The following is a 26,170-nucleotide window of genomic DNA, read 5'->3' as shown; positions in this document are numbered from 1 at the left end:
TCTGTTGCCCAGGCAGGAGTGCCATGGCGCGATCTCAGCTCACTGCAACCTCTGCCTCCCGGGTTCAGGAGATTCTCTTGCAGCAGCCTCCCAAGTAGCTGGGATTACAGGCACGCGCCACCATGCCTGATTTGGCTAATTTTTGTCTTTTTAGCAGAGATAGGATTTCACCATGTTAGCCAGGTTGATCTCAAATGCCTGATCTCAGGTGATCTGCCTGCCTAGGCCTCCCTAGTACTGGATTACAGGCGTGAGCCACCGTGCCCGGTCAAAGCATAATTTTTTAGAGTGAGACAAAGAAAATGAGATAAGGGTGTGGGAGTATGTGAACTAGGCTGTTCCTCCAGGCTGGGCAGTGTGGAGCCTGAGCATCTGCGGTCTTCTAATTCTAGAATTGCATTTTTCTGTTTTTCTTTTTTGAGACAGAGTCTCGATCTATTGCCCAGGCTGGAGTGCAGTGGCACAATCTCAGCTCACTGCAACCTCTGCCTCCCAGGTTCAAGCTACTCTTTTTTTTTTTTTTTCCTTTTTGTGGAGAACGGGGGGTCTCGCTATATTGCCCAGGCAGGTCTCGAACTCCTGGGCTCAAGCTATCCTCCCGCCTGTGCCTTCCTAAGAGCTGGGATTACAGGGGTGAGCCACAGTGCCCAGCAAATTCAAGCTATTCTCCTCCCTCAACTTCTTAAGTAGTTGGGATTACAGGCATACACCACCTCACCCAGCTAATTTTTGTATTTTTAGTAGAGACAGGGTTACATCATGTTGGTCAGGCTGGTCTTGAACTCCTGACCTTGTGATCTGCCTGCCTTGACTTCCCAAAGTGCCAGGATTACAGGCCTTAGCCACCGTGCCCAGCCTTGCATTGCTTTTTTCTAAGTGTCTCTGACTGCCAGATTCTAGGATTTTTAGGGTGGAATTCTCCGAGTTCCATGGCTGTGTTCTGTGAGTCTGACCACTTTGCTTTTCTACCCAGGCGGTGCCCCAGCAATCAGGGCCCTGCCCAGGTCCTTGGCTCTGAGCTGCTCCCTGGGGGGCAGCTGGGCAGAGGAGTGGACAATGGAACCATTGTGGGACCTCTGGAGCTGGGGCCTGGGGCAGTGGAAGGCGCTGGCCGCTGGAGTGGCAGTTGCTTCACGGTGTTCCATCCTTCCTGGGCCAGAGGCATGCCCTGAGCATGCCAGGACGGCACCCTGAGCCCCGGCCCTGCCCGCCCGGGTGAGGCCTGGGTCTCCTGGAATCCCAGCTATGCCTGAGGACAGACAGCTGTTCCAAGCCTTTGTTCACAGACCATCCTGCCCCCGCAGATACACATTCTGGAAAATCCGCCTGGGCCTGGGCAAGAGGGTTTGTCTCCTTACCCCAAAATCAAATCACCCTCCAATGAAACCCTCCAGAACAGAAAGGACATGTGCTCGTTCTCACCGGGCAAGTGCTGTCTGAGCTGGGAAAACCTCAGAGATATCTGGGGCTCCATGAGGAGGCAGGTCAAAGAAGCCACTGAAATATCCAAACTGGCCGGGCGCGGTGGCTCACGCCTGTAATCCCAACACTTTGGGAGGCCGAGGCACGCAGATCATGAGGTCAAGAGATCGAGACCGGCCGGGCGCGGTGGCTCACGCCTGTAATCCCAGCCCTTTGGGAGGCCGAGGCACGCAGATCATGAGGTCAAGAGATCGAGACCGGCCGGGCGCGGTGGCTCACGCCTGTAATCCCAACACTTTGGGAGGCTGAGGCACGCAGATCATGAGGTCAAGAGATCGAGACCGGCCGGGCGCGGTGGCTCACGCCTGTAATCCCAACACTTTGGGAGGCTGAGGCACGCAGATCATGAGGTCAAGAGATCGAGACCGGCCGGGCGCGGTGGCTCACGCCTGTAATCCCAGCACTTTGGGAGGCTGAGGCACGCAGATCATGAGGTCAAGAGATCGAGACCGGCCGGGCGCGGTGGCTCAAGCCTGTAATCCCAGCCCTTTGGGAGGCCGAGGCGGGTGGATCACGAGGTCAACAGATCGAGACCATCCTGGTCAACATGGTGAAACCCCGTCTCTACTAAAAATTACAAAAAATTAGCTGGGCACGGTGGCGCGTGCCTGTAATCCCAGCTACTCAGGAGGCTGAGGTGGGAGAATTGCCTGAACCCAGGAGGCGGAGGTTGTGGTGAGCCGAGATTGCGCCATTGCACTCCAGCCTGGGTAACAAGAGGGAAACTCCGTCTCAAAAAAAAAAAAAAAACTGAACTGGAAGGGACCCCTATCTAGCAAAGCCCCCTCAGTGCATTGAGAGGAAAGACTGTTGCCCACAGAGCAGGGTGTTGGCTCAGGGTTGCAGAGGCACTTAGGAGGGGGGCGGGGCCCCCCATCAAGCTGCCCCACACTCTCTGTGCTTTTGGCTGCTTGCTGGAAAATCTGCCTGGGCTTGGGCAAGAGGCTGTCAGCCTGCCAGGCTCTCTCGCCTTTTGGCTGCTCCTGAAATGGCTACCGCTGCTGTTCCAAATGGTCCACAGGCTTTATGACCCAGCTCAGACATCACCCCTCCCTGAAGCCTTCCCTGTGACCAATGGTCCACAGGCTTTATGACCCAGCTCAGCCATCACCCCCTCCCTGAAGCCTTCCCTGTGACCAATGGTCCACAGGCTTTATGACCCAGCTCAGACATCACCTCCTCCCTGAAGCCTTCCCTGTGACCAATGGTCCACAGGCTTTATGACCCAGCTCAGACATCACCTCCTCCCTGAAGACTTCCCTGTGACCAATGGTCCACAGGCTTTATGACCCAGCTCAGACATCACCTCCTCCCTGAAGCCTTCCCTGTGACCAATGGTCCACAGGCTTTATGACAGAGCTCAGACATCACCTCCTCCCTGAAGCCTTCCCTGTGACCAGACAGAAGCCACAACCTCAGATCTTCTCACGGAATCCCACCCTTAGAGGGGAACTAGAGGGGACAGCCTTGCTAATTTTACAGAGTAATTTCCACATGTCCACTACTGGCAGACCAGTGTGGAAGAAGCTCTATAAACAAGGCCGGGCATGGTGGCTCACACCTGTAATCCCAGCCCTTTGGGAGGCCGAGGCAGGAGGATCACCTGAGGTCAGGAGTTCCAGATCAGCCTGGCCAACATGGAGAAACCCTGTCTCTACTAAAAATACACAAATACTAGCTGGGCATGGTGGCAGGTACCTGTAATCTCAGCTACTGGGGAGGCTGAGGCAGGTGAATTGCTTGAACCCAGAAGGCAGAGTTTGCAGTGAGCCGAGATTGCACTCCAGTCTGGGTGACAGAGTGAGACTCCTTCTCGAAAAAAAAATAAAACCATCACAATGAAGAGTCACAGAAAGACAAGGGAAGGGATATGAAGGAGAGATGGGCGGAATGCTACAGGGCTTCCAGAAAGAGCCCCTCACTTCCTGCCAGGGACTGAGAGACAGTCCAGAGGGCTGCATGAAGGAGGTGGCATTTGAACAGTTGCTCACATTGTGTGGCATGTATTTATGCATACCTGTCTCTCTTCGTTGGACTGTGACATCATTAATACAGTTATGTAACTTTATGAGCTCTAACCACACTCTAGACATCGTGTGTGTGTGTGTTTGTGTGCGTGCGCGCGCGCTTGTCATTCAATACATTATCATATTGAATCCTCACAATTCTATGAGTTAGGAGCTATCCCATTATCTCCATTTATTGATGAGGACAAGGGTCTCACATTCAAGGCCACACAGCTATCAACACTTGCAGTCATGCTTGAAAAATAAAAATAAAATAAAATAAATATAACATGAACAGAACTAACCAAAAAAAAAAGTACAGTCAGGACTCAGCCTAGCTCTTTTTTTTTGAGATGGAGTTTTGCTCTTAATGCCCAGGGTGAAGCGCCATGGCGTGATCTTGGCTCAGTGCAACCTCCACCTCCTGGGTTCAAGCAATTGTTGTGTCTCGGTGTCTGGAGTAGCCGGAATTGCTGGCATGCAACACCACGCCTGGCTAACTTTTGTATTTTTAGTAGAGATGGTGTTTCACCATGTTGGTCAAGCTGATCTCAAACTCCTGACCTTAGGTGATCCACTCACCTCTGCCTCCCAAAGTGCTGGGATTACAGGCATGAGCCACTGTGCCTGGCCTTTTTTTTTTTTTTTTTTTTTTTTGAGACGGAGTTTCACTCATTACCCAGGCTGGAGTGCAATGGCGTGATCTCGGCTCACCGCAACCTCCGCCTCCTGGGTTCAGGCAATTCTCCTGCTCAGACTCCTGAGTAGCTGGGATTACAGGCACGCGCCACCACGCCCAGCTAATTTTTTGTATTTATAGTAGAGATGGGGTTTCACCATGTTGACCAGTATGGTCTCGATCTCTTGACCTTGTGATCCACCCGCCTCTGCCTCCCAAAGTGCTGGGATTACAGGCATGAGCCACTGCACCCAGCCTTTTTTTTTTCCTCAGGCTCGAGTGAAATGGTGCAATCTCGGCTTACTGCAACCTCTAGTAGCTGGGATTAGAGGCGCCCACCACCATGCCACTAATTTCTGTATTTAGTAAAGACAGGGTTTTGCCATGTTGGACAGGCTAATCTCAAACTCCTGACCTCAGGTGATCCACCCGCCTCAACCTCCCAAAGTGCTGGGATGACAGGTGTGAGCCACCGCTCCTGCCCTCGGTCTAGCTCTTTCTGACTTCACAAAGAACTTTCTTCTGGTGTTTGGAGGCAGCACTGTATCCAGCTCACCAGTGCATGCTGGTTTTCACTGCAAATTCCTCCGTTACGTTCCTGCAAGTTTGGTGAGCAAGAGCCTGGCTGGGACCCCCAGCTCCACAGACCCTGGAGGCCCCGGTTGCACTGAGGCCCGGATCCACGAAGTCAAAGGCCATTTCTGGACAGAAAGCTCCCAAGGCCTCTAGCCTTGGCCATCTAGGAACTTCCCATCTCCCCTTCAGCTTCAAGAATTACTGGTGCTGGGATTTCCCAGCAGGTGGGCAGGATTGATGTTTGGTGCTAACGCAGTAGTCAAGGCCCTAACCATCGGGCTCCTGTCCCTGTAGGAGGAGCTCAAATTTGGCAGGAAGAAAGAGAAGACTTTAGGACTTGACTTAGAATTTGGTCTGCATAGCAAGCCCACTGTTTATGATTTGGGTGTGGGTTTAGGGGGTGCCAGGAGATTATTTGGGGCAGGGGAGCTAGAGCCCTCCCTACTACCCCTCAGTATCAATCTGGCCTGCTCTGCAGGGCAAAAGCAGGCAGAATGGGAAACGGTTTCTTAGCCTTCCTGACACAGGAAGGCCACCTCTCTCTGAGGCCCGAGTGACAAGGAAGGGGCTGTCAGACACCGGAAGAGGTCAGTTTGTCCCCCAGCTACCTGAGGATGTGGATATGTGGTGCTGTTGCTCTTCCTGTTAGCAAGTGACACTTGTGAAGTTCTAGGAGTGAGCTGCTCTTTCCTCTAAATAGAGCAGGGGTTAGACAGAGCACAACTCAACCCTGGGCGATACAATACACTCGGGACGGATATGAGTCATCCCAACACTTATACCCGAGTTCGATATGCTTGGATTTAGAGACAGGGTCTTGCTCTGTTGCTCAGGCTGGAGTACAGTGGTGTGATCATACCTCACTATAACTTTGAACTCGGCTCAAGCAATCCTCCCACTTTAGATTCCCAAGTGGCTAGGACTACAGGCACGCACCACCATGTCTGGTTAATTTTACCTATTTGCAGAGATGGGGTCTTGTTATCTTGCCCAGGTTGGTCTCAAACTCCTAGGCCTAAGTGATCCTCCTACCTCAGTCTCCCAAGGCGTTGGGATTACAGCCATGAGCCACTGTGCTGGGCCTATGCTGACACTTAGAAAGGCCCAGGTAGGGGAGAATTACTCTCCTCATTTGACTGACGAGGAAGCAGAGGCTCAGAGAAGTTAAGCCAAGTGCCTGGAATTTTCCTTTTTTTATTTGTTTTTGAGACGGAGTTTTGCTCTTGTTGCCCGGGCTGGAGTGCAGTGGCACGATCTTGGCTCACTGCAACCTCCGCCTCCCAGGTTCAAGAGATTCTCCTGCCTCAGCCTCCCGAGTAGCTGGAATTACAGGCATGCGCCACCACGCCCAGCTAATTTTGTATTTTAGGAGAGATGGGGTTTCTCCATGTTGGTCAGGCTGGTCTCGAACTCCCAACCACAGGTGATCTGCCCACCTTGGCCTCCTAAAGTGCTGGGATTACAGGCGTGAGCCACCACGCCCTGCTGGAATTTTCCAGTTTTAAGGGTCAGCGTCAGGGATTGAATCTAGACTCCTTCCACTTCCCAACCATGACTATAGAGTGAAGTCCACCCTCCCAGGATCCACTGGCTCCAGGAAAAAAAGTAGGGGTGGGATGAGGGCATGAAGGAGGTAACTTGATCTTAATCAAGTGGCTGGATAGGGGCGGGGTGGGGCCAGAAATAAAGAAAAGCCAGGTTTTCAGCTGCAGGCTTGACAGGAATGTAGAGCCACAGGAACCAAGACAAATTGCTGCTTCTCCTACCGTCTCCTTCGGGACAATCTCAGGAACTTGCTGATCAGGCTTTGGACCTTTCCCCTGCCTACCTCTCAGCCTCTTCTTGGTGGCCTTCCCCCACAGCGGAGGCGGGCTCCTGACCCCAGCCATAGCACACACCATATTGTCTGCAGGGCAGGCTGGGGGTGGGGACGAGAGGCCACTGTTGGCAAGAGCCTGCGCGGGCACAGCCACGGCTTCCCCTGGCTAAAGGCTGGCTGGAGAGCACATCCATTCATCTGTGCCGCTACATTCCAGACAGGATTTAAGGCACGCTCCAGCCTTATTCCTATACTGATATTGTTGCATTCAATCCTTATTAACTTCCTTCCTCTTGCATTCACCATTCATTCAGTGGAATAAGTTAACCAAAAGGGTCATAGCTCCCAAGTGCTGCCTCTTTCCTTGGGTCCTCACAGAGCTCCTGGCCCGTTTAGATGCTTAGGATGTCACTCAGAATTCTAGATTGCAAGGCTGCAACCCCAACAGCAGCTAGTCCCACTGCCTCACTTCCCAGACGAGGCCATCAAGGCCGTAATAGAAGGAAAAGTGTCCCCCACCATCTTGGGCTCACAGCCTAGTGTGGGAGAAACACGCAGCAGAGGGGGGACTGTGTGGAAAGATGTGTGTGAAGCCCACCAGGAGGAGGTTGTGTGAGGAAGAAGGGCTCTAGCTTGGGTGCCTGGAGACCAGGATTCCAGCCCCAGCTGTTTATTGCCTCTGCCCAAATTGTTAGGCCCTGGGCACCTCCACCTGGATGTCCCACAGGCTCCTTAAACTCCTGTTCCCGGCCAGGAGCAGTAGCTCATGCCCGTAACCCCAGCACTTTGGGAGTCTGAGGCGGATGGATCACCTGAGGTTGGGAGTTCGAGACAAGCCTGACCAACACGAAGAAACCCTGTCTCTACTAAAAATACAAAATTAGCTGGGCGTGGTGGTGCATGCCTGTAATCCCAGCTACTTGGGAAGGTGAGGCAAGAGAACTGCTCAACCTTGGGAGGCGGAGGTTATGGTGAGCCCAGATCAGGCCACTGCACTCCAGCCTGAGCAACAAGAGCAAAATTTGGTCTCAAAAAAAAAAAAAAAAACATGAAACACACACACTCAACTCCTGTTCCCTACCCACTTGCACTTACCTCCTCCAGTCCCAACCTGCTCCAGCAACCACCCCCATCTCACAGAGCCTCAGAACTGGGCATTTCCCTTCCCTGAAGCTTCTACATCCACTCAATTGCCACATCCAGGTCCTGTCCTCTGCAGCCTCCCAATCTCTCGAATTCTCCCCTCATGCCTGCTGCAGCCACTGTGCATGGGGCCCAGCTCCTCTGTGGCTGGCTGCTCTAGACAAGGGCCTTGACCTATGTGAATGGGCCTCCACACTGTCTACACAGGCCCTCTCTGGAGTTTTGCTAAGGCCTTCCTCCCTTTATCACACAGTACCGCCAGGTTCATGTGAATTTTACTGAATTTGGTGCATAGAACAATTCTGAGGTAGGTGCTAACCCCACTTGAGATAAGAAGGTGAGGCACTGAGGATTACATAACTTGGTTCAGCTGGTATGTGGCAGTCGGGACTCAGACCTCGGTTCGAGAAGTCCAAGCCCACACACTTTGCTGCTCCCTTCTCTTGCTGGTGCAGAAACTTCTGGAAACCGGTACCACCCAGAGCTCCCCATTCCCTGGTAACAAAGCCCTTGCTCTCCTTAGCATGGGAGGATCATAAACCCGGTTCTTCTGCACTAATGGAATAAAAGTCCTGAGCTGGCCACAGATGATGAGCGCTGTGCATTCCGCAAGCGGTGCCAGGCAGAGTCCAGCTGTGCCTGCCCCCTCACAGGAGTTGCTGGCTGCCCCACACTGCTGCTGAGCCTGGACCAGGCTGCTGGGAGATGGCCTCAAGCCAGGCACTCATACACACTGGGTCTGTGTGACCCGGGCTCCTGCACTGGCCCGTCTCACAGCAAGAAGAGTGCCAAGAGGCCATGTCAGACACGCACATTTTGACCTGGCAAAACTTTTGATGACAGAGAACTATCACACGAACCACGAAGCTCTGGCACTGAATTTCAAACACGTTAACCCGGGGGCTGCCCAGTTGAGTCTGAGTTCCTCTAAGCCACCATCGCCAAACATCAGGGTATGGGGGACAAAGCACGAACATTCTTTAGGAGGAATCAGTGCACAGCACCCTCCCTACACCAGGGAACCATGTGGTAGTCAGGCAGTGGTGGTTAAGGAGCCCTGGTTGGCACTGGGCCACTCAATTGGCTCCAACAAGGCAAGACAGGAAGGCTAGCTCGGAAAGATACCAAGAGCTTTACAAATGTCTGGACTTACAACTAGAGGCTTTTAAAAAATTCCTTTGGGGCCGGGCACAGTGACTCATGCCTATAATCCCACCTGTAATCCCAGCACTTCAGGCCAAGGTGGGCAAATCACTTGAGGTCAGGAGTTTGAGACCAGCCTGGCCAACAAGTTAAAACCTATCTCTACTGAAAATAAAAAAATTAGCTGAGTGGGGTGGCACACAGCTGTAATCCCAGGTATTTAAGGCAGGAGAATTGCTTGAACTTGGGAGGTGGAGGTTGCAGTGAGCTGAGATCACACCACTCACTGTGCTGCAGCCTGGGAGACAGAGTGAGACTCCATCTCAAAAAAAGAAAAAAAAGAATTCAATCTAAACACTAGTAACCGAGGCATCCTGAAAGCATCAGGACACCCGGGAAACGATGTATTACTGCCACGACCCACAGAGTCTTCCCTACAATAATGAGATGACACATCTGGCTCCAGAGATCCTTTACTGAGACCCACGTGAAACACTTCGGTCCTAAATTTGTTAACTGAGTTGACAGGCTGATGGCTGATCTAAGTGAAGGTTTCACAGATCAGCAAAAACACTTCCTGCCTAAAATATATCAAAACAGGCTCCTGAATGATGTGTGTAAATGTCGTCAGGGTCTCTGTCCCATCTTCTTCAGGGTTCGATTAAGCTAGAAGAGAAAGAAAAGCAAAGTTACATACAGGGATTTCCCCAACGCCTTTCCCACAGTGTGTATGATCACTAGGTCAGATTCCCAGCTGCTCCTCTGAAGCCAAGAAAGGCCGTCTCTGATGTGGGTGTCCACCGTGTGTGGGAAAAGCCATGACATTCATACGGCCCTGGCACAGTTCACGCAGATTGTTCTTTTACCTGCCCTTCACATGCAACAAACCCATACCCAACACCGCTCTACCCATCTGACAGAAAAAGGATTCGGAGTGGCCAGACTTTTCAAGTTACTAATTCAGTTAGGGGAAATACCAGAAGCTTTCTCCTTTCACAAGGAACAGGATCCTTATTAGAAGACACCCCCAGCCCACCCCCCTGACAGATGTGATCTCAACAGCCAGAAAGTAAAAAGAGCAGCAGGGCTGTCAAGATCCTGCAGGAAGAGCCTGACCTCTGCTGGAGAACTCAAAGCACCAGGACACAGCAGCCCTAGCAATGGCCACAGCTACCTACACCCTTACAGTGTCTGGCCTGACCCACAAGGCCTCTCCTAGGGCAAGATAAGGAATGCACCAAGTAATGCAAAACAGAGCTTCCTGTCCTCCAGGCTGCAGGAACTAGCCAGACCTGTCTAAGTTGGAAAACAATGCCAAGTGGGGAGGGATGGGCAAGAGCAGGCAGTGAATCCACCCATATTAGGAAATACCAGGGAGGGAGAGGAGAGCTGGCCACCCGCAGAGGGAGATCTTGGAAAGAGATGCTCTGGAGAAGGCTGATGCAGCAGTTCCTACAGGCCCAACCCCATTCCCCAAACCCCAAGCAGTCAGCCAGTAGCTTGAAAATTTAAAGGGCCAACCTCAGGCTTTCTTTTGCAGTGGCACCATCTCTGCTCACTGCAACCTCCACCTCCTGGGTTCAAGTGATTCTCCTGCCTCGGTCTCCCATGTACCTGGAATTACAGGCACGAGCCACCACGCCCAGCTAATTTTTGTATTTTTAGTAGAAACGAGGTTTTACCACGTGACCAGGCTGGTCTTGAACTCCTGATCTTAAGTGATCGGCCTGCCTTGGCCTCCCAAAGTGCTGGGATTAGAGACATGAGCCACTGCGCCCAGCCTCTTTTTCTTTTTGGCAGGGTCTTGCTCTGCTGCCCAGGCTGAAGGGCAGTAGGCTTTCTGAAAACAGAAATAAAAAATTTAAAAAGGCCTGGCATAGTGGCTCATGCCTGTCAACCCAGCACTTTAGGAGGCTGAGGCGGTCCGGATCATTGAGGCCAGAAGTTGGAGACCAGCCTGACCAACATGGTAAAACCTGGTCTCTACCAAAAATATAAAAATTAGCTGGGTATGGTGGCATGTGCCTGTAATTCCAGGTACCCGGGAGGCTGAGGTGGGAGAATTGCTTGAAGCCGGGAGGCAGAGGTTGCAGTGAGCTGAGATCATGCCATTGCACTCCAGCCTGGGTGACAGAGTGAGATTCTGTCTCAAAATAAAGAAATAAAAGCCGGGCGCAGTGGCTCACGCCTATAATCCCAGCACTTTGGGAGGTCGAGGCGGGTGGATCACGAGGTCAAGAGATTGAGACCATCCTGGTCAACAAGGTGCAACCCCATCTCTACTAAAAATACAAAAATTAGCTGGGCATGGTTGTGCGTGCCTGTAGTCCCAGCTACTCGGGAGGCTCAGGCACGAGAATTGCTTGAACTCAGAAGGCGGAGGTTGCAGTGAGCCAGGATCGCGCCATTGCACTCCAGCCCGGGTAACAAGAGCAAAACTCTATCTCGATAAAAAATAAAAATAAAGAAACAACAACAAAAAAAAATAAAAATAAAAACATGTTAAACTCCCCATTTAGTTCCTAAGCTCTGCCCTGTGCCAACAGCCCCCCTTCTCTCAGATCTCTCACCTCCTCGAATTTGTGGATCTGACGGATGAAGAAATCCCCATAGCGCCTGGCGACCTTGGTGTCCGCGATGTGGATCATATCCTGTAGGGGAAGCACAATCAGGGAAAAGCAGCCAGGTGGAGGAGCAGGGCCATCTCACCCAGGCGCCACCAAGGACTTGCGAATGATAATGATGTTGAGTGTTAGATGTAAAGGCGGGAAAAAGACCACTGGAAAACCATCACCAGTTAACAGCAAGTCACTCTTTCTAGAGAGTCTTTCTTTTCTTTTCTTTTTTGAGACGGAGTTTAGCTCTTGTCGCCCAGACTGGAGTGCAATGGCATGATCTCAGCTCACTGCAACCTCCGCTTCCTGGGTTCAAGCAATTCTCCTGCCTCAGCTTCCCAAGTAGCTGAGATTACAGTTCAATAAGCATGATCTAGGCTCACTGTAACCTCAGCCTCCTGGGTTCAAGTGATTTTTGTGCCTCAGTCTCCCGAGTAGCTGGGATTATAGGTGCGCACCACCACACCTAGCTAATTTTTGTATTGTTAGTAGAGACGGGGTTTCACTATGTTGGCCAGGCTGGTCTTGAACGCCTGACCTCAGGTGATTCACCTGAGACCATCCTGGTCAACATGGTAGAACCCCGTCTCTATTAAAAATACAAAAGTTAGCCGTGCATGGTGGTGCATGCCCATCACATCTGTAGTCCCATCTACTCAGCAGACTGAGGCAGGTGAGTTGCTTGCACCCAGGAGGCAGAGGCTGCAGTGAGCCAAGATAGTACCACTGTGCTCCAGCCTGGGTGACAGTGAGACTCTGTCTCAAAAAATAAAAAAAAGGGTTGACATGATACTGGCAGAGTTTTAGACAGGGTCTCACTTTGTTACCCAGGCTGGAATGCAGTGGTGAGATCTTAGTTACTGCAGCCTCAAACTCCTGGGCTCAAGCCATCCTCCTACCTCAGCCTCCTAAGGCAGGAGCTATACGGGACTCACTCCCATAGCTTGGACTACAGGCACACGGTGCCAAGCCTGGCTCAGTTTTCTTTGGTTTTTAAAAGCATGATTTAAAACACTAGAAAACTTCCACTACTGACGTGTTTTTACTTTGGCAAATCTGTATCAGGGACAGCTAATTTATGGCAAAAACCAAGTCTTCTAGAGCCATAAAATTGAAATGAGGGTGTTTACTTTAAAGCAAGATGAACTTTCAAAAACAAACTACCAGGCCGGGCGCGGTGGCTCACGCCTGTAATCCCAGCACTTTGGGAGGCCGAGGCGGGTGGATCACGAGGTCAAGAGATCGAGACCATCCTGGTCAACATGGTGAAACCCCGTCTCTACTAAAAATACAAAAAATTAGCTGGGCATGTTGGCGCGTGCCTGTAATCCCAGCTACTCAGGAGGCCGAGGCAGGAGAATTGCCTGAACCCAGGAGGCGGAGGTTGAGGTGAGCCGAGATCGTGCCATTGCACTCCAGCTTGGGTAACAAGAGTGAAACTTGTCTCAAAAAAAAAAACTACCCAGACGGACCTAGAAATTCCACAACTAGATATAGATCTGAAAATTAAAAACACGTGTTCACACAAAAACCTTTAAATGAATATTCGCAGCAGCATTATTCATAAGCCGTAAAGTAAAAAAAACAAAAAGCAGACAAAAAAATCCAAATGTCTAACAACGAATGGATACAAAACGTAGTTAATTCATACAGGAGATATTATTCAGCTGTAAAAGGAATGTACTGATACATGCTGTAACATGAATGTAACTCGAAGACACGCTCAGTGAAAGAACCCAAACACAAACGCCCATATATTACATGATTCCATTGATCTGAAATGTCAAATTGAAAAGAGACCAAAAGCAGGTTAAGTGGTTTGCCAGGGGACAGCAGAAAGGCGGAAATGGGGAACTGCTAGTGACTGCTATTGGGTAGGGAGTTTCTTTTTGTGGGGATAGAAAGGTTCTGGAATTAGCGGAATAGTTCACACTGTGAACATATTCACTGCAACCTCAGCCTCCTAGCTTCAAGCAATTCTCCTGCCTCAGTTTCCCAAGTAGCTAAGATTACAGTTCAATGGTATGATCTAGGCTCACTGCAACCTCAGCCTCCTGGGTTCAAGCAATTTTAGTGCCTCAGTTTCCCAAAGTGGCTGGGATTACAGGTGTGCACCATTGAATTGTTCATTCATTCAATTTATTTACTGAGACAGGGTCTCACTCTGCCACCCAGGCTAAAGCGATTCTTGTGTCTCAGCCTCCCAAGTAGCTGGGATTATACTCAGCTAGTCTGTATATTTTTAGTACAGATGAGGTTTTAGCATGTTAGCCAGGCTGGTCTTGAACTCCACGTCTCAAGTGATCCACTAGCCCTGGCCATCCAAAGTGCTGGGATTATAGGTGTGAAGCATCACACCTGGCAAACCGCACACTTTAAAATGGTGACATTTTTATCATGCAAATTCTATGTCCAAATTACAGATTTTTTGGGGGGGGGAGTGGGATACAGTCTCACTCTGTCACCCAGGCTGGAGTGCAGTGGCACGATCTTGGCTCACTGCAACCTCCGCCTCCTGGGTTCAGGCAATTCTCCTGCCTCAGCCTCCCGAGTAGCTGGGACTACAGGCACGCGCCACCATGCCCAGCTAATTTTTTTTTTTTTTGTATTTTTAGTAGAGACAGGGTTTCACCATGTTGGACAGGCAGGTTTCGAACTCCTGACCTCTGGTTATCAACCCGCCTTGGCCTCTCAAAGTGCTGGGATTATAGGCGTGAGCCAAGCCTCCCAGCCCAAAATTGTGTATTTTTCAAAACTGCTCAAAAAGTGCTATTTCCAACAATACGTTTAGACCAAAATGCTTTTTCTTTTTTAACAAAAAAAATCGAGATAGGGTCTAGCTATGTTGCCCAGGCTAGTCTTGAACTCCTGGGCTCAAGCAATTCTCCTGCCTTGTCCTTCCGAAGTGTTGGGATTACAGATATGAGCCACTATACCTGGCCCAAAATGCTTTCAAAAACAACTAAAAATTCAAGGTATGAGAAAAAAAAATTCCTCACGGCATCAAAGAGCTGACAAAATAGTAGCTGAACATTTTTTAGGGAAAAAAAAATCATTCCCAGAGAAGCACAGAAGCTCCCCTCTGCCCTATGGACATTTGTTCATCTTAGAAAACTTGGGCCAAGGGTACAAACCAAGGCCAGTGCAGTCTAACAGAAGATCCTCCTTATCATGCTGAGACCCCAGAGGACTTCATCTTCAAGCTCAATGCAAGCCAGAAGTGACAAGCCATCCCTCTCCTCTCCACACAAGGGCTGCCTAGTGGGAAGGGGGTATAAAAGAGACCCAGCCCAGAGAACTTAGAAACACAAAGTGGCTCTTCTGATAATCTCCAGCTGGGGCTGTCCCCTGGGTGGTTCAGGGGACCTCAGGCTATGAACTCAGTTCATGGTGGTCCCAGACAGTACTATCCCTGAGTACTTTGCAGAGGTTTAAAAGCAAATCCTCTCTAGAGGAATAAATGTTCATCATAGGCCTCAAGGAATACCAACAGTTTTTCAAGAACAATGAGCCATAACCAAGGATATAAGGAAACATCACACCATGAGTAAAAAAAGATACAGGAAGCAAAAAACAGACATGGCTAGAGATGTTAATGGGCAAGACGATCAATGGAAAGCAATTATCCAGAACACGGGAGAGATGGAATGTGTGGAAGGAGGGTGTTAAAAGGGCCGGGTGTGGCGGCTCACGCCTGTAATCCAAGAAGTTCAAGACCAGCCTGAGCAACACAGTAAGACTCCAAAAACAAAACAAGCAAGATTATCTCTACAAAAAAAAAAAAAAAAAATTAGCCACGCATGGTGGCACATGCCTGGAGTCCTAGCTACTGGGGAGGCTGAGGCAGGAGAATCACTTGAGCCTGGGAGTTCAAGGCTGCAGTGAACTATGACTGGTCCACTGCACTCCACCCTGGGTGACAGAGTAAGAACCTCTTTTTTTTTTCAGACTGTCATTTAGCAATGGCCTATGGAAAGAGCCTCTTAAAAAAAAAAAAAAAAAAGACATGGACAACAGGTGGAGGTTTAACATACATTAAGTCCTTATTAGGGTTCCAAACACGCCTGAGCAGAACGTTTCTTCACTCATGAGTCTACATACTTGGAGAAACAAAAAGGAAGGTGATATCTCACAGGAAAAAACATTCTAGGCTAAGACTAAAAATCTCACAAGAAAATAAAATGATTCTTTTAAAACCCTCCTCAGTGCCTGTAATCCCAGCTAATTGGGAGGCTGAGGCAGGAGGATCCCTTAAACCCAGGAGGTGGGAGATGCAGTGAGCCAAGATCCCACCACTGCACCCCAGCCTGGGCGACACAGTGAGACCCGGTCTCTAAATAAATAAAAACGAAAACTCATCGGGACTTAAAATGTCCAGTTTGAACTTAAAAATCACCAGTGAAAACTAATACCATTCTTCGAGCCACCTCTCCTCCTGAGAGGAAGCCACTGCTACGCTGCTCGCGTACCCTTCCGGAAAGAACGTGATGCATATACAGGCATATATAAATGTATTACTAGCCACTCTGTAAAACCTTGCTTGTATTTTTTGAAATAGACAAACCACACAAATGTCAATCAACAGGAGAATGGATAAAGTACAGTACAATAACAGCAGATGCTGGACTAGCACAGAATAAACATGAAGGCATCACTGCTACACAGTAACAATGAATGGTGGGTGACTCTCTCAATTATGTCAGACAGAGTACATACTGTGTAATTCCATTATATTAAAGTTCACAAACAGGGAGCACTAACCCAAGGTGTTACACATCAGGACAGGACAGGACAGGAGAGGCGCAGTGGCTCTTGCCTGTAATCCCAGCGCTTTGGGAGGCCAAGATAGGAGGATCGCTTGAAACTAGCCTGGGCAACAAAATGAGACCCTGTATCTATAAAATATAAACTTAAAATTGGCTGGAACAGTGGTGCTCAAGACCAGACTGGGCAACATAGCAAAACCCCATCTCTACTAAAAATACAAAAAAATTAGCGAGTCGTGTTGATACACGCCTGTAATCCCAGCTACCTGGGAAGCTGAGGTGGGAGAATCACCTGAAAACAAAGGGAGGTGGCATTTCTCTCTCTCTCTCTCTCTCACACACACACACACACACACACACACACTCCACATATTCTAGGCTAAGTCTAAAAAACTCATATAAGGAAACCATTCTTTTAAAACCCTCATCAGTGCCTGTAGTTGCAGCTAGCTGGGAGGCTAAGGCACGAGGATATCGCTTAAACCCAAGAGGGTCTGAGCAGCCTTGAACTCCCAGGCTCAAGCTGATATTGTATTTCTGTATCTTTTGTTTAGATCCTCCAAGAAGTTGAGGCTGCAGGGAACGGAGATCACAACACTGCACCACAGGCCTGGGCAACCAGAGTGAGACCTTGTCTTAAAAAAAAAAAAACAACAACAAAAAAAAGAAAAAAGCTTAGTGCCGTGGCAGTATGGCAAATGAGGGTTATGTGAGGTATGATTATTGCTAACTAAAAATTAAGAAATGAAAAAAGCCAGGACAATGGCTTCCCACTTGGAAAGTACTCCAACAGTCTACAAAGCACCATCCCCTTCTCCAACCTCATCTACACAGCCTCCTTCCTCAGGCCACTCGGGCATACTGCAGCTGTCCCTTAAACTTACTGACCTTACTCCTCTTCAGGGACTTCGCTCAGGAAGCGCCTGGCACTTCCCCTGCCTGGAAGGCTCTTCCCCCAGATATTTAGTGAGCTATTTTTTTTTTTTTTTAGATGGAGTCTTGCTCCGTTGTCAGGCTAGAGTGCAGTGGCACGATTTCGGCTCACCACAACCTCTGCCTCCCAGGTTCAAGCAATTCTCCTGCCTCAGCCTCTCCAGTAGCTGGGACTACAGGCGTGTGCCATTCCACCCAGCTAACTTTTATATTTTTAGTAGAGACAGGGTTTCAACATGTTGGCCAGGATGTTCTTGATCTCTTAACCTTATGATCGGCTCACCTCAGCCTCCCAAAGTGCTGCGATTCCAGGCGTGAGCCACTGTACCTGGCTTTTGGTGAGCTATTAAGAACTCTCCCCACCAGTTGGATGGCTTTAAGTCAGAAGAGTTTGAGACTAGCCTGGCCAGCATGGCAAAATACCATCTCTACTAAAAATAGCAAGCCAGGCATGGTGGCGGATGCTTATAATCCCAGCTACTCAGGAGGCTGAGGCAGGAGAATCACTTCAACCTGGGAGGTAGGGATTATAGCGAGCCGAGATCACACTGCAGCACTCTAGCCTGGACGACAGAGCAAAACTCTGCAAAACAAAACAAAAAAACCCCCCCAAGAAACAGAACTCCCTCGCTTCCTTGAAGTCTTAGCTTAAACTTCACTTTCTCTACATGTTTTTGCTTAATTGTAGCATCTACTGTTTATCTTTTTTTTTTTTGGTAAATACAGACAAACTCTTACTATGTTGCCCCAGGCTGGTCCCAAGCTCCTGGGCTCAAGTGATCCTCCCGCCTTGGTCTTCCCTAAAGAACTAGTTACTACAGGCATGAGCCACTGCGCCTGGCCAATCTCCTGCGTTTTTTTTTTTTTTTAAATAGTAGAATGGCAGCACCGCAGGGGCAGGAATCTTTGATTTTGTTCCCCAATGTATTTCATGTGCCCAGAGTAGCAAATGAAAGATAGTGAACACCTAACACGAGATGCAAACCGAGGGCACAGGCGTACCTTATCAATGTAGAAGTCAACCTCTGAGGCTGACTGAAATTCACCATCCAGGGCTGAGATACCGCTGGTCCATACCAGGTTCTTCATCTTGTGTTTGAATACAAGCAGCTGGATCCGGAACTCCTGCTCTGTGAGATCCAGGAAGCCAGCCAGCTTGGCCACAGGCATGGTGGTGTAGAGCTTGAGGAAGCTGCGGATGGTTGAAAGCTGGGCCTGCTGCTGTACCTCATCAGCAAACACCTTCAGCTGCTGCAGGAAGGGCTCTTTGTGGTAGTTGGGGTGCACATTATCATAGTTGGGCACTACTGGCGATAGAAACTTGGGGCAGGAGTAACTGAAAAGTTCTTCATAGACTTGTGGGTCACCTTTCTGCATGCGCAGCATCTTGTCCCCGTATTTCTCCCGCAGTTGGAGGTGAATGCTCTCATCGATACGCATGGGGTACATGGTGAGGGCAATGGCCAGCAGCGCATGCATCTGCTCATTCTGCTTGTTAATCTGGGGATGAAGTGGAGAGTGGTAATGGGTCAAGTGAGACGGACTTCTTAAGGTCCCCAATGCCAATGTGGCCTCACCGGCCTCTGCACAGATCTTTGATTTACTCAGCTGTCTCATATCAGCCACTAAACTTCCCCAACATCTCTTCCAGTCTTATTTCTAGATCTACTGAACTTCCATCCTAGCTCCAAATCCTCCTTAGCCATCTTCTGGATTCCTTACTAGTACCTCTTAGTGTCTCCAGTTTGCCCCACACATCACTAGCAGGTCAGTCCTTTTACACCAGTTAGGATCAAGTTACCCAAAACGTTTGATGCAACCTTGATGCCTACATGTGCACGTGCCACGCAACAACGTTTTAGTCAACCACGGGCCAAGGGCCACATATAGGATGCTGACCCTACAAGATCATAATGCCGTACTTTTATTGTATCTTTTCTGTTTACATACACAAATATAAGTCCCAGCTACTCAGGAGGCTGAGGCTGGATCATCACTTGAACCCAGGAGGTGGAGGTTACAGTGAGCTGAGATCACGCCACTGTGCTCCAGCCTGAGCAACAGAAAGAGAATTCGTCTCAAAAATATATGTATCACTTTGGGAAAAAAAAAAAGAAAAATTATCTGGTGTGGTTGTATGTGGCTGTAGCCCCAGCTACTTGGAGGGCCGAGGTAGGAGGATCACCTGATCCCAGGAGGTTGAGGCTGAAGTGAGCTGTGACTGCGCCACTGCACTCCAGGTGGGTGATCCATTGGTAGGCACAATCGTATAGAGTGCTCTACAGCCTTAACTCCTGGCTTAATTAAAACTGTATTTTGGATGGTCTTTACCAAGAATGGTTGGCATAGATGCCAAGGAGTCAGCCGAGTAGAAAGGCCACTAGTGGCAGGCAGAGTGCCCCTTACCATCTCATACTTATATGTGGTCCTCTGGAACATGCTCTTGGTCCTCTGGATATAGAGGAGGATGTTGGCAAAGACCCGGATGGCATCCTGGTAGCGACGCATCATCAAATATGCAAATCCAACATAATAGTACGTGGTGACCTGGCACTCTGGAACACGGGAATACATACTCTGCAGAAGGAGATGGAACAAACATCCATGAGTGCCAATTCATCCTGGACAGAACCAGAGGCAGAAACACCAAGAGAAAAGCTTTCCCCGCAGAGGCCCTGAACTACCCAGAGGAAGCTCTGGAGTCCCAGAGTTTGAGAATGGATCTTCCTATTCACAAATTAAGTTGTATGTTTTGAGGAATCCATTTTCTTAGCTGTAACAAGAAGGTTCTGGATGAGGAATCCATAAAATCTCTTTGAGCTCTAAAATGCTATACCTCTCAGTTTTGTTGTTTTTCCTTGCTTTTTCAAGTAAGTCCTATAAAGGAACAGACAGTTAAGACAGAAACACATACATGCACATGAGCCCACCACCAAATAGTAAGTATCTGTAATACTGTTCTGTGATAGGAAGAACACAACAGCTAATCAGTGAACATACTATCTAAGAATTAAATTTTTTCTTTATTCTTTTTTTGAGAAAGAGTCTTGCTTTATCACTTAGGCTGCAGTGCAATGGAGCAATCTCAGCTCATCGCAACCTCTGCCTCCTGGGTTCAAGTGATTCTCCTACCTCAGCCTCCTGAGTAGCTGGGATTACAGGTGCCTGCCACCAAGCCCAGCTAATTTTTTTTGTATTTTTAGTAGAGACAGAGTTTTGCCATGTTGGCTAGGCTGGTCTCGAGCTCCTGACCTCAAGTGATCCACGTGCCTCAGCCTCCCAAAGTGCTGGGATTAAGGGCGTGAGAAGCCACACCCAGTCTTCCTAATTCAAAGATCAGCAAAATGTGAAGAGTAAAAAGCTGCCACTATCATTCCATTTTGAAAACAGAATAGGGCCGGGTGGCTCAAGCCTGTAATCCCAGCACTTTGGGAGGCCAAGGCGGGTGGATCATGAGGTCAACAGATCAAGACCATCCTGGTTAAAATGGTGAAACCCCGTCTCTACTAAAGATACAAAAAATTAGCTGGGCATGGTGGCGCGTGCCTGTAATCCCAGCTACTCAGGAGGCTGAGGCAAGGAGAATTGCCTGAACCCAGGAGGCGGAGGTTGTGGTGAGCCGAGATCGCGCCATTGCACTCCAGCCTGGGTAACAAGAGTGAAACTCCATCTCAAAAAAAAAAAAACAGAATAAAAAACTGTCATTTACTACCGATATCGTCCAGGTACAGCTTTTTACCACTCATTTGCCCAGTTGTAGTCTCAATTTTTTTCTTTTTTTGAGACAAAGTGTCACTCTGTCACCCAGGCTGGAGTACAGTAGCACGATCTCAGCTCACCGCAACCTCCACCTTCTGGGTTCAAGTGATTCTCATGCCTCAGCCTCCAGAGTCGCTGAGATTACAAGTGCCCGCCACCATACCCAGCTAATTTTCTGTATTTTTAGTAGAGACCGGGTTTCACCATGTTTGACGGGCTAGGCTCAAATACCTGACCTCATGATTCGCCTGCCTCAGCCTCCCAAAGTGCTGGGATTACAGGCAAGAGCCACTGGACCCGGCCTAACTTTTGCATTTTTTAGTAGAAACTGAGTTTCACCATGTTGGACAGGCTGGTCTCCAGCTCCTGACCTTGTGATCTGCCCGCCTTGGCCTTCCAAAGTGTTGGAATTACAGGCATGAGCCACCATGCTCAGCTTAGTCTCAACTTTCAATGGCCTGAGGGAAGAGTCCTCTCCTCTCCTAGAAATCTGTCCTAAGAGAGCAGAGTGGTTCTCTAGAAATAGACATTCTGGCTCCGACAAGAGGGGCCAGAGGCAGTACGCATCACCTTTTTGTTCAGTTCGATGTTCTCCAGCACCTTGATGGCCTGGTAGTAATCCCCCAACAGGGAGTGCAGGCGGAGAAGCCCCACCAGGCTGAAGTAACCAAGCATCTTGTAGAGGGAGTGCCGCCCATACTCCCCAGCCACACTCTCGGGGTCACCTGAAAGAGACAGGACACCGTGAATACTCTGGTAGGAGGAAAGTAAAGGAAGGCAGACCTGACCTATGAATGTTACTCAGCAGATATCTCAGCAGCTGCCAGCCTTGAAAGCTTCCCTCGGTTGGGAATAACTTCAAAGGAATACCAAGAAACAGCAAAACCAACCTTATGCTACTTAAATTTACCAATAGTTGCCTTCAGGGTGGCAGTTCATTTTGCTTTTTATTTTTTATTTTTGGTCCCAACACATGAGAAGGCCCCCCTCCTCAGTAACATATACCCACCAAGACCCCTCCCTTCAGGTGTACACAAGGGCAAAGCTATTTTCCTAATAACACTAAGATGCTATTAGCCCTTCCCACTGAGTTGACATCTGCATGATGCAATATCAGCTAGGTAAAACTACTTTCAACTTAAGCACAAATCAGACAGTGACACCAAATTGTACCAATAGTCATTATACTGTTCCTTGCTATGCACTGGCACTAGAAGAACTTGTCCTTAGCCAGGCATGGTGGCTTGCGCCTGTAATCCCAGCTACTTGGGAGGCTGAGGTGGGAGGATGTACTTAGCCCAGGTACCACATCTGAATAACCAGAGTTTGTACTTTTTGGAGACAGAGAGCTATAAAAGGGCTATTGCATTCTGGCCTGGGTGACAGAGAGAGACCCTGTTCAAAAAAGAAAAAAAAAAAAAAAAGAGAGAGAAAAAGAAAAAAATCCTTTTTTCATGGAGTACCATTTTCACTTGAAAGAACAACTGATAAGAGCTGAGCACAGCTCACACCTGTAATCCCAGCACTTTGGGAAGTCGAGGCCAGTGGATCACTTGAGGTCTGGAGTTTGAGACCAGCCTGGCCAACATGGTGAAGCCCCGTCTCTACTAAAACTATGAATATTAGCCGGGTGTGGTGGTGCATGCCGATAGTCCCAGCTACTGAAGAGGGTGAGGCAGGAGAATCGCTCGAACCCAGGAAGCAGAGGTTGCAGTGAGCAGAGATTGTGCCACTGCACCACTCAAGCCTGAGCAAGACTCCATCTCAAAAAAAAGAGATAACTGATACCAACTCTGGCAGACATTTTCACAAAAATAAAAAATGAAGTAAACTTGTCACACCTCAATGAAAAGAACTGACAGTGTTTGCTAACAATAAAAAAATTCAAAGGTTGAGCTCAGTGGCTCACTCCTATAATCCCATGAGTTCGAGATCAGCCTGGGAAACAAAGTGAGAACTTATTTCTACTAAAAAAAAAAAAAATCAGCCAGGTATGGTGGTGCACACCTGTGGTCCACACTTCAGCCTGGATGACAGAGTAAGACCTCATCTAAAAATAAAAAAAATTCAAGCTTTTAAGCAAAAATGGAATTTTGTAAAACTCTTGGGCCGGGCGCGGTGGCTCATGCCTATAATCCCAGCACTTTGGGAGGCCGAGGTGGGTGGATCATGAGGTCAAGAGATCGAGACCATCCTGGTCAACATGGTGAAACCCCGTCTCTACTAAAAACACAAAAAATTAGCTGGGCATGGTGGCTCGTGCCTGTAATCTCAGCTACTCAGGAGGCTGAGGTGGGAGAATTGCCTGAACCCAGGAGGCGGAGGTTGCGGTGAGCCGAGATCGCGCCACTGCACTCCAGCCTGGGTAAGGAGCGAAACTCCGTCTCAAAAACAAAACAAAACAAAAAAACAACTCTTATCTGCCACTACAAGCTCTACAGCTTATGAATAAATGTTCAGCTGATATCAGTGGCAAAGTAACAAATGTGACTTTTTAAAAAGATGTAATAAAATGTGTCAACATTTGGAAGATCTTTGTAACTCAGTGATCCAGTATTTTTTTAAAGAATCACACAAATCCCAGCACTTCGGGAGGTTGTGGCAGGCAGATCACTTGAGCACAGGAATTCGAGACTAGCCTGACCAGTGTGTGAAACCTTGTCTCTACTAAAAATATAAAAATCAGCCGGGCATGGTGATGCATGCCTGTAATCCCAGCTACCCGGGAGGATGAGGCAGCGACACCAAATTGTCAAGAATCACTTGAGCCCAGGAGATGGAGGTTGCAATGAGCTGAGATCATGCCACTGCACTCTGCCTGGCTGAAAGAGCAGACTCTGTCTCAGAGGGAAAAAAAAAACCACACGCGGACGACACGGATTTAAGAAACTCATTCAAATTATAGGAGTAATCAACAACGTTAATATAACAAAGGAAAGCCAGGCAGGGTGGCTCGCGCCTGTAATCCCAGGAACTTTGGGAAGCAGAGGGGGCAGATCACGAGGTCAAGAGATGGAGACCATACTGAACCAACATCGTGAAACCCCATCTCTGCTGAAAAAATACAAAAACGAGCTGGGAGTGGCGGCGTGTGCCTGTATTCCCAGTTACTCGGGAGGCTGAGGCAGGAGAATCACTTAAACCCAGGACGTGGAGATGGCAGAGAGTGGAGATCATGCCACTGCACTCCAGCTTGATGACAGAGTGAGACTCCATCTCAAATATATATACATATATGTATATGTAACGAAGGAAAAGTTCACTAACACAGCCTCAGATTCCTCACTGCACCTAATGTGTATGAAACTGCCACTGGTTATTCCAAAGTAGTACAGGGTGAGTATTCTATAAATGCTTGTGACCAGAAGCCTTTTGGATTTTGCATTTTTTAATACCTGCATATGCCTATCTTTTTTTTTTTTTCAGACAGAGTCTCACTCTGTCACCCAGGCTGGAGTGTAGTAGTGCGACTGGCTCACTGAAACCTCCGCCTCCTGGGTTCAAGCTATTCTCCTGCCTCAGCCTCCCGAGTAGCTGGGATTATAGGCACCCGCCACCACACCCAGCTAATTTTTTATATTTTTAGTAAAGATGGGGTTTCACCATGTTGGCCAGGCTGTTCTTGAACTCCTGACCTCATGTGCTCCGCCTGCCTCAGCCTCCAAAGTGTTGGGATTACAAGCGTGAGCTTTCTGTGCTTCAAACCAAAGTGCACACTGCAACAGATTGAATGCAGAAGCAGACATGAGAGGCCAGGTATTTTGCATGAAGCCAGCCACAGAGAGATCTACAAAAATGTCGCTCTTTACTGAAAAAAAAATTTTTTTTGAGACAGTCTTGGTGTTGTCCTGGGTTGGAGTGCAATGGTGCAATCTTGGCTCACTGCAACCTCCACCTCCCAGGTTCCAGCAATTCTTCCTCAATCTCCCAAGCAGCTGGAATTACAGGCACGAGTCACCACACCTGGCTAATTTTTATATTTTTTAAGTAGAGACAGGGTTTTGCCACGTTGGCCAGGCTGGTCTTGAACTCCTGACCTTGTGATCCGCCTTCCTCAGACTCCCAAAGTCCTCAGGCTAGGCGTGAGCCAGCATGACTGGCCGAAAAAAAAAATTTTTTTTTTGAGATGGAGTCTTGTTCTGTTGCCAGGCTGGAGTGCAGTGGCATGATCTCGGCTAACTGCAACCTCCGCCTCCCTGGTTTCAAGTGATTCTCCTGCCTCAGCCTCCTGAGTAGCTGGGATTACAAGCACATGCCGCCATGCCTAATTTTTATATTTTTAGTAGAGATGGGGTTTTACCACGTTGGCCAGGATGGTCTCAAACTCCTGACCTTATGATCCTCCCGCCTCAGACTCCCAAAGTGTTGGGATTACAGGCATGAGCCATCGGGCCCAGTCCCCCATTTTTTTTTTAATATACATTTTGGGGTTCTCAATATTTTAACAGGCTAAAATGGGCTCTGACACTAACACGTGTGAGAAGTGCTTATCTAAACAAAAGCGCTGCAGACACAGTAGAAATGTTTACAAATGCAAATCTCAATGTGCTGGTTCAGTTTTTTGGCCAACAGACTCCCAAGCCCCACAGCCCCCAGCATGAACACTCTGCTGCTGTTCGTACTCAAGCACCTAGGAAGAGTCAACAGCCCGTTGCCTAAGACGTGGTGACTCGCCTGCTCTACCTGCAGTATCTATTCCTTTGGAACAGATGGCAAGCAGCTGGAAATTCATAGGTAGCGGCTGTCAGCCTGCTGTGCTCACCTCCGCTTGTGTATACCTCCAACTGTCGGTTGATGTTGGATTTGTCTACTAGGGAATGAAGGACATTCAGGACACTGTGAACATTCCAGATTTTGGGATTGGAACGAAGGAAGTCAATCTCCTCCTCTGACTTCTTGGCAGTCTTGCAGCGGTACTGACTGAAGGACTGGAACTGTGAGTAGGAAGGAAACACACGGTAGTGGTATGAGCCCACAGTGATCGTCCCCGTGCACAGTGCTGCAAAGGACACAATGCTCTGGCTCTGGACAGGATGAGGTGACGGTGAGACAACCACTTCTCATTCTAAACAGAAGTTGCTAATTTTATGATAGAAAAACAAGCTGGGCATGGCGGCTCATGCCTGTAATCCCAGCACTTTGGGAGGCTGAGGTGGGTGGATCACCTCAGGTCGGGAGATCGAGACCAGCATGACCAACATGGAGAAACCCTATCTTTACTAAAAATACAAAAAATTAGCTGGGCATGG

General features: G+C 48.8%; 1 protein-coding gene across 2 annotated transcripts in view; it reads right to left on the bottom strand.

Annotated features, from left to right (window-relative positions):
• Positions 1-9,305: 9,305 nt before the first annotated feature.
• The window catches only part of EIF3L (eukaryotic translation initiation factor 3 subunit L), a 34,763-nt gene continuing 17,898 nt past the window's right edge, over positions 9,306-26,170 (bottom strand). The window contains exons 8-13 of one of the 2 annotated variants that reach the window (XM_002743761.6): positions 25,684-25,855; positions 21,492-21,646; positions 19,569-19,739; positions 18,165-18,662; positions 11,419-11,499; positions 9,306-9,514 (exon numbers count right to left, since the gene is read on the bottom strand). In XM_002743761.6, coding sequence (XP_002743807.2) covers positions 9,476-9,514; positions 11,419-11,499; positions 18,165-18,662; positions 19,569-19,739; positions 21,492-21,646; positions 25,684-25,855 — 1,116 coding nt within the window. In that variant the 3' untranslated portion in view covers positions 9,306-9,475. Of the gene's footprint in view, positions 9,515-11,418; positions 11,500-17,208; positions 17,309-17,675; positions 18,663-19,568; positions 19,740-21,491; positions 21,647-25,683; positions 25,856-26,170 lie in introns of those variants that run through there. The other variant, XR_013523306.1, reaches the window with a different exon arrangement.

Source organism: Callithrix jacchus, chromosome 1 (genome assembly GCF_049354715.1).
Source record: "Callithrix jacchus isolate 240 chromosome 1, calJac240_pri, whole genome shotgun sequence".
In the NCBI taxonomy this organism is placed as follows: domain Eukaryota; kingdom Metazoa; phylum Chordata; class Mammalia; order Primates; family Cebidae; genus Callithrix; species Callithrix jacchus.
Note: the sequence above shows the minus strand (reverse complement) of the source record. Positions and strands in the feature narration are given on the sequence as shown.